The sequence below is a fragment of the Somniosus microcephalus genome, chromosome 3 (genome assembly GCF_052327205.1).
Source record: "Somniosus microcephalus isolate GS21.2 chromosome 3, FLI_Smic_1.0, whole genome shotgun sequence".
Lineage (NCBI taxonomy): Eukaryota > Metazoa > Chordata > Chondrichthyes > Squaliformes > Somniosidae > Somniosus > Somniosus microcephalus.
In genome coordinates this window covers 274,731,171-274,743,571 of record NC_140989.1, presented here as the reverse complement: position 1 = coordinate 274,743,571, position 12,401 = coordinate 274,731,171, and the positions used below count along the sequence as shown (strand labels likewise).

Here is a 12,401-nt window from a genome sequence, read left to right as displayed (position 1 = left end):
GGAGATTATCTGAATGGCAATAGATTGGGAGAAGGGGAAGTGCAACGAGACCTGGGTGTCCTTGTGCACCAGTCGCTAAAGGTAAGCACGCAGGTACAGCAGGTGGTTAAGAAGGCAAATGGCATGTTGGCCTTCGTAGCGAGAGGATTCGAGTACAGGAGCAAGGATGTCTTGCTGCAGTTGTACAGGGCCTTGGTGAGACCACACCTTGAGTATTGTGTGCAGTTCTGGTCACCTTATCTGAGGAAGGATGTTCTTGCCATGGAGGGGGTGCAGCGAAGATTCACCAGACCGATTGATACCTGGGATGGCAGGAATGATGTATGAGGAGAGATTGGGTCCATTGGGCTTATATTCACTGGAGTTTAGAAGAGTGAGAGGGGATCTCATTGAAACTTATAAAATTCTAACAGGACTAGACAGACTAGATACAGGAAGGATGTTCCCGATGGCGGGGGAGTCCAGAACCAGGGGTCACAGTCTAAAGATAAGGGGTAAGCCATTTAGGACAGAGATGGGGAGGAATTTCTTCACCCAGAGAGTGGTGAACCTGTGGAATTCTCTACCACAGAAGGCAGTTGAGGCCAATTCATTAAATATATTCAAGAAGGAGTTAGATATATTTCTTAAGGCTAAAGGGATCTGGGGAGAAAGCAGGGACAGGGTACTGAATTTGGATGATCAGCCATGACCTCATTAAACGGCAGAGCAGGCTCGAGGGGCCGAATGGCCTACTCCTATCTTCTGTTTCAATGACACTCATTGTACGTGCTAGCAACTTGCTGCAGAGGTTGATGATTCTTTGAAAAGTACAACCTCGAATAGCCTATCGACGTGGAGCAAGTCTAATCCATTCATTATGTTGTAGATATGAATCAAATCTCCACAAAGAAAATGCTTTTCTCGAGCAAAAAGCCCTATTTCTTTACGCCTATCATGGCAACTGATAACCAGAAATGAGGCATCAATCTAGTGGTCCTTCTCTGACCTTTTTCAGGGCCTCTACACCACCCAAACACACAAGGTGACTGAAAGTCAACATAGTATTTTCTCATGAAGCCTGACCAAGGCATTATACAAGGACAGAATAATATTTCTAATTTTGTGGTTGAACTGTCCTGGTAATACTGTAAATCCAATAACATGTGTGGAGGTCAAGTGGCCCGGACATCACGTGATCAAACCTCCAGGAATGCCTCCAACCCGAGTTGGCAACCCTACTCCACCAATACGTCAGGTACTGATGAGCTACTAACAGCCCCTACCCACCCCCAAGCACTTCAAACATTAGCAGCTGCAACACACGGAGGGAGCGGGCAGGACAGGGGTCTGCAGAATAATTTCCCCCCCCAACAATTTGGCTGGAATGTACCAGATATGCCAGCCCTAAAGCAGCTACCTCGCCCTGAGCATCGTAGCAGATCCAAGGATCGGGGCGTCCCACACTCGGTGGAAATGGACCATAAAATACTATGAACTAGGAAACCCAATCAACAGAAAATGCACTCAACTCACATCCTGCTGGCAGAGGTCCAGAATTAGGCACGATCTCAGGTGAGGGCAAAAAAGGAACGTGGCAGGAGATACAGCCAATCCTGGAATATTTGGGTCATCCAATTTACTGTTTATACAATGACCATTTTGAAAATAAGGGCACCTGCAAATAAAGGACACCTGATGCAAGTCCCTTATGTGTCCCTAATTTACAGATTTCACTGTACATCCTAACACTATTTGTTTTGCAATAGCCTCGTAGCTCTGCTCATGGACCTTCGATGATCTGTGCACTATAACATCCAGGTCCTTTGTCCTGTCACTAATTTTGTGAACTTATAATGTTACCAGGGTAATGGAACTCATGCCATTTTGAAGATTGCTAACATTGCATACTAATGGGGCAGTTTTTTTTTTGCTGTAGACCCATGGCCAATAGGAACTGGATTAGACTCAATTGACATAGGGCCCTTCCAGCTACCAGTGGAGCTTTACATCCCAGTGTGGGCTAAGTTTAAACTCAGATCCTAGAGATGTAAGGCCAATGCTTAACCCACTGAGCCACAGTCCCTTTCACCATGTAAACTTAATAGACCATATCTTTAAACCTACATCAGGCCACCTTGACCAAACTGAAGGATACACTTAAAATAAAACATCTGTAGAAATAAACTTCTACCAGTCAGCTAAAGAAGCAATTCAATGTCATGGCTCTATTGGCATTTGTACATTGTGAGAAATTCATTCTTCCAATCATCTAAACTGCTTAAGTGAATTAAACAGCACTGATCTGCAACTCGATGCGTCACTCTCCCTGATAGGTTCAACGCTGCGGTCCTTCCTCAAAAAAATCTCATTACAAATGGAGATAAATGGCAGCTCACGAGTCCTACAAAACTTTGGGCTTTCTCTAAAAGCTTTATGCTAGAGTGCCATCGGAAAACCACACACTTTCAACTTCACTGCCACCAATATCAGAGGCAATACCAGTAAATTTTCCTTAAAGGAAATCCAAAAGTACAATAAATGTCTACAACAAATAGCACAGTGATGCAGCATGTCAGTCCTCCCAAATACTTATACACAGGTCCTTGCTGGAGTTGGTTTGAGAAACTTAACTCAAAGACTCATGTGCCTATAAGCATGAGATGACTAAGCTGGGAGTGGAAGAGGTTGGACAGACCAGTGACCGCATTGCAGAACAAATATATGTCGTTAGCCAAGTTCTCCAATGCATCTGGCAATGCCTCGAATTAAAATAATCATCCTTGTGTTTAAATCCCTCCATGGCCTCGCCCTGCCCCATCTCTGTAACCTCCTCCAGTCCTACAACCTTCCAAGATATCTGTGCTCCTCCAATTCTGGTCTCTGCACATCCCCGATTTTCATCACTCCACCATTGGTGGCTGTGCCTTCAGCTACCTAGGCCCTAAGCTCTGGAATTCCCTCCCTAAACCCCTCTCTCCTCCTTTAAGACGCTCCTTAAAATGAACCTGTTTGACCAAGCCATTGATCACCTGTCCTAATATCTCGCTACGTGGCACAGTGTTTTATTTTGTCGGATAATGCTCCTGTGAAGCTCACTGGGACTTTTTTACTATGTTAAAGACACTTTTATAAATGCAAGTTGTTGTTACATCCACTGATCATTCAGGCCAGCCGCACACCCACATTCACTGATGCATTACTAAGTGTGCACGTGTTAGCCTTGTGTCAGTGTCAAACTCCCTTAACGAGATGTGGCTATTCATGCAACAGTTAATGGAGAGATGTCACTGTTTACCTTTAGTAATGCTTAGTGTGTTGTCACCACTCGCAACAAAGTCATAAAGTGCAACAAATAGATTAGGATCGCTTTCGGCAGCTCCCAGGAGGTTCTCCTTCGAGCTCCACCTCACTGCTTCGTTCAGTGTCTGCGAGTCAATGTCAGAACCAAATGGACGGTGCAAAGCTTCTGCAAGGAGAGAGATGAGCACTCGTGAGTAATACACAAACAAGCACAACTAACAGTCAAATAATGCAATTAGTGCAGTGACATTAAAAGAGTAACTCAATTTCTGGTAAAATTGGTGAAAATTTATTTAGCATTTTAACACAATTTGATGCCCAACTGAGTAAGATCTGCCTTCGAGCCCCAGGTAACTCACATTGGTTTAGATTATCCTTATTACAGTGTTGTGAATGACCGTTTCAGGAAGTGGATTGTACTTGGGGGGTGTGGGGGGGGGCGGGGGAGAAAGAGGGTGCGGAAAGAATAAGAGATGGAGAACCACAAGCTCAAAAGCAAAATACCCTGCAAACTCTCAGTCATCACAGTAACCAACTTGATGTTAAAACTGACATCAGATTTATGTATTACATACAAAAAAGTTCATCCATTATGTTAAAGAAAATAATAGTTTCTGTCTAATGTAGGTACTGACTGAAAAAAGCAACATTTCCTAGGCAAAAGATATAGACAAACTTTCCCTAAAATCCAAGCACAAATAGCAAGAAAGTGAGTAGGCAAGAGCTCCCCAGTATTAGGAGTCCCTGCACGCTCCTGATCTGATACACATCGATAATGGGCTGCAGAATTTAAACACCCTTTCTTGGGAAGATTGGAGAAATAACAGCAGGGAGGTTATGGCATATGGAAGGGAAAAAAATTAGTCTTCAACAACTAAAGGCAAATTTGACCACAATTTGAAAAAAATTCACTTAAAACAAAATATTGCTAATTTATAAAGCTAAATGTTAAAAAAACCATACCTACACCTTAACTTTAGCATGAAATGACTACAAATTCACCCGATAGGATTAAATGTGTTTCTGGAGCAGAGTCACACCTGTAAGATATTCATGTTGGGTTTTTCTTGACTGGTGCTCAGTATTGTTGACATTTATTGGGCAAGTTTGTGTGTATATTTTGGGGTATGAAATCCCTCTAGGTTTTTCAGGATCCACCATCTGGACTATGTACCACTTGTGGCCAGGAACACAAGCAAGTGGCACCCTCTTGGCTTCTATAAGGGGATCTCCGAGATGGTTCCTGGAAGACATGGAGACAACTAACTGTCTGTCTATCTTTTTCCTCCTTGACTGCCAAGAATATGAAAGGAGACAGGGAAAGAGCAGGGAAGCTGAATTGGAATTGATTGCTATAGTTGAAGAGCTAGCATTCAAACCAAAAGACTAAGTCACAAGCAGAATCAGTCAGCACCAAAACACACAATCCTGTAACTTCTACTCATTGGCGACATGAATGGTGTAATAGTAAAATTAAAGTAACTGACTGACAAATTATTAAAGCGTTTCTATCCAAGCAGAAGTTACAACATTCTGTGTTTTGAAATGTCAGCCAATTCTGCTTACGATTCAGAAAAGGAGATCTGTATATAGCAGTTTATCGTAACCAAAGCACCCTTGCACAGCTAGTGAAATATGACAGCACAGTTGATTCCTGTTCACCCGACCATAAGATCACAGACCACAGAAACCCGACAGTGCAGATAGAGGCCATTTCGGCCCATCGAGCCTGCACCGACACATATCCCACCCGATCCCCGTAACCCCTACACCAACACATATCCCACCCTATCCCCGTAACCCCACGTATTTAATCCCCCTAACACTAAGGGTCAATTTATCATAGCCAATCAACCTAACCTGCACATCTTTGGACTGTGGGATAATAAAGGCCATTCAGCCCATCCTAGCTCATTCAACTAGTCTCTTGACCCTCTCCCAATCACAGCAACGTGTCTCTGAAAAGACAATCCCTCACCAGACATAGCTAACGCAAAACCTAAATCATATTACGGTTAACATGCTCATCACAGCACTTGCAGCTTTGGAAAAAAACAAATCTATAGTTCAGTATCAAAGCAGTTGCAATGTTATGCATTCCTCCACTTCTTATCTGCCATTTCCTTACATTTTATTGTGCATTTCTGTTAATTTAGCATTTCAAGTTAAGTGAAAACCATTGTGCCAATGACAAATTTGATTAAATGTACAATTAAATAAGGAAAATTGCAATTTTTTTTCAAACAGTAAGTTCTTCACACTACCTGCAACAACACAGTACTCAGAAGGGGAGGGCAAGAGATCAGAAGTACCCTCAAGGAAGGAGCAGGTTAGCCCACGCCTATCTTCATCAAAACTACTCGATGGCAGCAGAACTGCTCCAGAGCTCATCTTCAAGTTATACTGTAAAAACAATCACTTGCACCATTCACGAGTCCAATTTTGATAACAGATGTGTGGGTGTAAGATTCAAAAGAATCCACGGAAAGAATGTTTGGGCTGGTCGAATACTAACCCACTGGATCAATACAAGTTATCACGTGGGAAAATGGACATGTCGAAACTGTTTCATTACTGCACACAAATGCCTGCCACCCAGCTAAATTAACTATTCACAGAACATTCCTCAGTGGATAGTCATACAATAGCAAGGAACTATATACACCAGTAAGGCATTTCTGCATTAGAATGGTCACCAAACTGCCTTTAACAGACATAGTAAACCCTTTAAGGCATTGCCTATCAGTCACTTAAGAAAAAGACTTGAGCACAGTATGTTACTGATTTATTTTCTCCAGTTTCTTTTTGCCTCTTTCTGTTCTGTACACAGCACCATCCATAGGAACAAAGAGAGAAAATGATGGAAGTGTAGTTAGGGTAATGTTTTGGCTACGATCCCATTTTTTCCTCTTTCAGATGCTGATCAACCTATTGCCTATTTATAGCTTTGTTTTTAGTTCAGATTTCCAGCAATTACCTTTTTAAAAACCTCCTTCTGTATCTATTTTAAACTGCATTTATGACTGGTGTAGCTATGAAACCAATCATATTACATGGAGGTCTTTTTACTTATTTTAAATTCTGTGGTTTGCAAAATTTCCTCTAACTGGATGGTTGAATTATTGCAATGCTATTGAGGTGACTGTAAAAATCAGTTTGGTGGAAGCAAGTACACAGTCTGGTGTTTCCTATCCTATCCCATGGTTGTCCAGTAACACACAAGGCATGCTGAAATCATTGGTTTGTTCAATAACTCTGAATGGTCAGGTGCCACGGCACCGGATGCACTGCAGCAACTCAAACTCACTTCAACAACGCCTCCCAGCACCATGACCTCTACCACCAAGAAACGCAAGAGCAGTGAAATCATGGGAACACCATCACCTCCAAGTCACACAACATCCCGACTTGGCCATATATCGCTATTCATTCCTGCTCGCTGGGTCAAAATTCAGGAATTCCTTATCCAACACTATTATGGGAACAGTATCAGCACAGACTTCAGCAGTTCAAGCAACAATAACTTGCATTTATCTAGTGCCTTCAACACAGCAAAACATCCCAAGGCGCGTCACAGGAATGTTATCAAACAAAACAAAAGGCCCACCTCCACTTTTTCGGGGCAAGTAAAGAAATGGCAATTTGGTCCAGAATTTGCGGTCAGCAGCAAAGCGAAGGCGTTTGTTCCTGGGGATTTCCTTGTGCAAACTGCTGTGACGTCAACAGGCTGTCTGAGCAGTCAATCAAAACAGAGAAGTCTCACAGAGAGCGAACGAGGAAGTGGGTAAGCTTTTAAAATTCAAACTTATTAAAAATGTTAGAGAGCAAAACAAAAGTTGGGGCTTTCACATGGGGAAAATGCAAACCTGAAATAAAGATGGACAAACTTTAAAAAAAAAAAAAAATTTTAAGCTTCTTAAAAATTTTATTTATTGAAATGGACAAATTTCACACTGCACAAAATTAACATTAGTTTTCCAGGCTCTTAACATTTGTTTAGCAGTAATAACACTATCAAAACCCCGAGTTACACCTCATCCCTTTAGTGAGGAATTCAACAGCACACTTACAACGGAAGAGCAGAGGTTTTCGTCAGTTTCAATGATTTGGCTGATTACGCAGATTCCTGGCTGTGCTGGAGGCGGGGGGATGGAGGTGGGCGCACAGCGCAGCCTGTTTCCGAGCCGTCAATGACTGACCACAACTTTGGGATTTCCGCATGCGCCAAATGCTGCCAGTTCGCTCGTCATCCCTACCGCAAATTCCAGGCCTTTAACAATTGCAACCTTGCAAACATTCCCAAATCCCAAGAACAAATTTTTCAAAAACTGGTGAGTTAAATCAGTTACACAGCTTTGTTTTTATTGCTGTAATTCATTGCAAATTTCCAGGAAGTGATCCAATTTTTGAAAAGGATCCACATAAATACACCCATGCAAATCTAACCTGTCGGGGATATCCTTAGCCACACCTGGAGTACTGCATACAGTTTTGGTTTCCTTATTTAAGGAAGGATATACTTGCATTGGAGGCAGTTCAGAGAAGGTTCACGAGGTTGATTCCAGAGATGAAGGGGTTGTCTTATGAGGAAAGGTTGGGCCTATACTCATTGGAGTTTAGAAGAATGAGAGGGTATCTTATTAAAACATAAAAGATTCTGAAGGGGCTTGACCGGGTAGATGCAGAGAGAATGTTTCCCCTCGTGGGTGAATCTAGAACTAGGGGGCATAATTTCAGAATAAGGGGGCACCATTTAAAACGGAAATGAGGAGGAATTTCTTCTGAGGGTCGTGAATCTTTTGGAATTCTCTTCCCCAGAGAGCTGTGGAGGCTGGGTCATGGAATATATTTAAGGTGGAGATCGACAGATTTTCGAAAGGTAAGGGCATCAAGGGTTATGGGGAGCAGACAGGGAAGTGGAGTTGTGGCCAAGATCAGATCAGCCATGATCTTACTGAATGGCGGAGCAGTCTCGAGGGGCCAAATGACCTACTCCTGCTCCTACGTCTTATGTTATGTATGTTCTTAACGCCAGAAGGTATTGCAAAGCTAAGTGTTCATAATGACTACTGCACTTCAAGTGTAATGGTTAACACATTTTACATGGTATTACAAATGAAAAATACCAAGACTCATCCAACTTAAAGCTTCCAAGTATTTCCCAAAACCCCCCCACAGATGTTTACAGCACAGAAAGAGCCCAATTAACCCCTCAGGTCTGAGCAAGCTCTTTTCTGGAGCAATTCAGAAGTCACTCCACGATGCTGCAATCTTCTCATAGCTCTCTCTTATCCTCCGTTTCAACTATTTATCAAATTTTGCCTTTAAAGATGCAATCATCTCTGTTTCAACCACTTCTCGTGGCAAAGGATTCCACATCCAATAACATTCTGCATAACAAAATCTCAATTCAAATTGGCATCCCTCATCACTGACTCACCAACCAGAAAGAAATTGCTTTCAATATTCACCCAATCAAAATCCTTAATTTGTAAAACTTCTACAAAGTCTCCTATGCTCCACTGGAAAGTCCCAGTGTCTCAAGTATCTCCTCAGAACTATAGTTGATCACCGTCCAATCCTCCACATCAGGATGGCCTGAGGGCGCTCCGCTTCTTCCTACAGAGGCCCAACCAGTCCCCATCCACCACCGCCATCCTCCGCCTGGCTGAACTTGTTCTCACATTGAACAACAACTTCTTTGACTCCATTCACTTCCTCCAAATTAAAAGGTGTTGCTATGGGAACCCGCATGGGTCCTAGCTAGGCCTGCCTTATTGTGGGATATGTGGAACATTCTTTGTTCCAGTCCTACTCAGGTCCCCTCCCTCACCTCTTTTTCCGGTACATTGATGACTATCGGTGCCATTTCCTGCTCTTGCCTTGAACTGGGAAATTTAATTCACTTTGCTTCCAATTTCCATCCTTCCCTCACCTTCACATGGTCCATCTCTGACTCTTCCTTTCCCTTCCTCAACTTCTCTGTCTCCATTTCTGGGGATAGGCTATCGACAAACATCCACTAAGTCCACCGATTCCCACAGCTACCTGGGCTACACTCCCTCCCACCCCGCTTCCTGTAAGGACTCGATTCCATTCTCCCAGTTGTTCCATCTCAATCACAGCTGCTCGGATGATGCCGCCTTCCATACTCGTGCTTCCGATATGTCTTCCCTTCTCCTCAACCGAGGATTCCCCTCTACCGTGGTTGACATGAACCTCGACCGTATCTGTCCCATTTCCCATACTTCTGCTCTCACCCCTTCCCCTCCCTCCCAGAACCACGATAGGGTTGCCCTGGTCTTCACCGGTCACCCCACCAGCCTCCACATTCAACGGATCATCCTCTGCCATTTCCAGCGTGATCCCACCTCCAAACACATCTTCCCCATCCCTTCCCTTTCAGCATTCCGAAGGGACCGCTCCCTCTATGACACCCTGGTCCACTCCTCAATCACCCCAATACCCCCTCTCCTTCCCACGGCACCTTCCCGTGCATGCGCAGGAGATAAGATGATAAGAAATAGGAGCAGGAGTAGGCCATTTGGCCCCTCGAATCTGCTCCACCATTTAATGAGATCATGGCTGATCGAATCTTTGGCTCAGCTCCATTTCCCTGCCCGCAACCATAACCCATCACTTACTTATTGTTCAAAAATCTGTCCATCTCCACCTTAAATATATTTAAAGACCCAGCCTCTACAACTCTCTGGGGCAGAGAATTCCACAGATTTACAACCCTCAGAGAAGAAATTCCTCCTCAAATCAGTTTTAAATGGGCGACCCCTTATTTTGAAACTATGCCCCCGAGTTCTAGATTCCCCCATGAGGGGAAACATCCTCTCTGCATCTACCTTGTCGAGCCCCCTCAGTATCTTATGTTTCAATAAGATCACCACTCATTCTTCTAAACTCCAATGAATATAGGCCCAACCTGTTTAACCTTTCTTCTTAAGTCAATCCCTTCATCTCAGGAATCAACCTCATGAACCTTCTCTGAACTGCCTCTATGGCAAGTATATTCTCCTTAAGTAAGGAGACCACAACTGTACGCAGTACTCCAGGTGTGGTCTCACCAATACCCTGTACAGCTGTAGCAGGACTTCCCTGCTTTTATACTCCAGCCCCCTTGCAATAAAGGCCAACATTCCATTTGCCTTCCTGATTACTTGCTGTATCTGCATGCTAACTTTGTGTTTCATGCACAAGGACCCCCAGGTCCCTCTGTACTGCAGAATTTTGTCATCTCCCATTTAAATAATAATTTGCTTTTTTATTTTTCTTACCAAAGTGGATAACCTCACACTTTCCCACTTTATACTCCATCTGCCAAAAATGTTTGCCCACTCACTTAGCCTGTCTATATCCCATTGCAGATTCTTTGTGTCCTCTTCACAACTTGCTATCCCACCTATCTTTGTATCATCAGCAAATTGGACTACAGTACATTCGGTCCCTTCATCCAAGTCATTAATATAGATTGTAAATAGTTGAGGCCCCAGCACTGATCCTTGTGGCACCCCACTAGTTACCGCTTGCCAACCGGAATATGACCCATTTATCCCGACTCTGTTTTCTGTTAGTTAGCCAATCCTCTATCCATGCTAATATATTTCCCCCAATCCCGTGAGCTCTTATCTTGTGCAATAACCTAGTATGTGGCACCTTATCGAATGCCTTCTGGAAATCCAAATACACCACATCCACTGGTTCCCCTTTATCCACCCTGCTCGTTACATCCTCAAAGAACTCCAGCAAATTTGTCAAACATGATTTCCCTTTCATAAAACCAGGCTGACTCTGCTCGACTGTATTTTTTCTAAGTGTCCTCCTACTGCTTCCTTAATAATAGACTCCAGCATTTTCCCAATGACAGATGTTAGGTTAACTGGTCTATAGTTTCCTGCTTTCTGTCTCCTCCCTTCTTAAATAGGGGCGTTACATTTGTGGTTTTCCAATCCGCTGGGATCTCTCCACAATCCAAGGAATTTTGGTAGATTGCAGCTAATGCATCCACCATCTCTGCAGCCATTTCTTTGAAGACCCTAGGATGCAGGCCATCCAGTCCCGGGGACTTGTCCACCTTTAGTCCCATTATTTTACTGAGTACTTTTTATTTTGTGATAATGATCATTTTAAGTTCCCCCCCTCCCTATAGCCCCTTGATTGTGTGTTATTGGGATGGTTTTAGTGTCTTCTACCGTAAAGACTGATACAAAATATTTGTTCAAAGTCTCTGCCATTTCCCTGTTCCCCATTATTAATTCCCCAGTCTCATCCTTTAAGAGACCAACGTTTACTTTAGCTACTCTCTTCCTTTTTATATACCTATAGAAGCTCTTGCTATCTGTTGTTATAGTTCTTGCTAGTTTACTCATAATCCATCTTCTCTTTTTTTTTAAGTCGTCCTTGGCTGGTTTTTTTTAAATTTCCCAATCCTCTGGCCTTCCACAAACCATGGCAACATTGTATGCCTTTGTTTTCAATTAGCTCATTGAGTGCCTACTGAATAATAAGTATTGTATCCCCTTAACCTATTCACTCACTTCAAAAAAAAAACATGACATTTGTCAAACAGTTATTGCCTTTAATAAATAACCTAAATAGATGAATTGGTGGAACTAAAGATTAATTAAGATATAGTAAATAAGTACTGCTTTTCCTGTGCACCTCTGATTTCAAAGTTATTATATGAATAAATGATAGCTCCTAGCTCCAATAAGGTTATGTGTCCAACACTTTGTCCCTATTGGTCATTCACAAGGACCACAAATTGCTGCCTTTTTGGGACCCCACAAATAAACAAGTAAATTTGGAGGAGGGGACCGAGTGTAACATATCAAAGTTTGCAGATGATACTAAGATGGGAGGGAAAGTAGTGAGTGAGGAGGACATAAAAAACCTGCAAGGGGACATAGACAGGCTAAGTAAGTGGGCAGAGATTTGGCAGATGGAATACAATACTGGAAAGTGTGAGGTTATGCACTTTGGCAGGAAAAATCGTAGAGCAAGTTATTATCTTAATGGCAAGAAACTGGAAAGTACTGAAGTACAAAGGGATCTGGGGGTCCTGGTGCACGAAACTCAAAAGGTTAGTATGCAGGTGCAGCAAGTGATTA

The 12,401-nt window shown here is 42.9% G+C and overlaps 1 protein-coding gene across 2 annotated transcripts in view; it reads right to left on the bottom strand.

Moving 5' to 3' along the window:
• abl2 (c-abl oncogene 2, non-receptor tyrosine kinase) overlaps positions 1–12,401 on the bottom strand; it is a 134,328-nt gene that overhangs the window by 25,424 nt on the left and 96,503 nt on the right. For both annotated transcript variants that reach the window (XM_085982567.1, XM_085982568.1), the window contains exon 2: positions 3,278–3,448. In XM_085982567.1, coding sequence (XP_085838693.1) covers positions 3,278–3,448 — 171 coding nt within the window. The remainder of the gene's footprint in view (positions 1–3,277; positions 3,449–12,401) is intronic.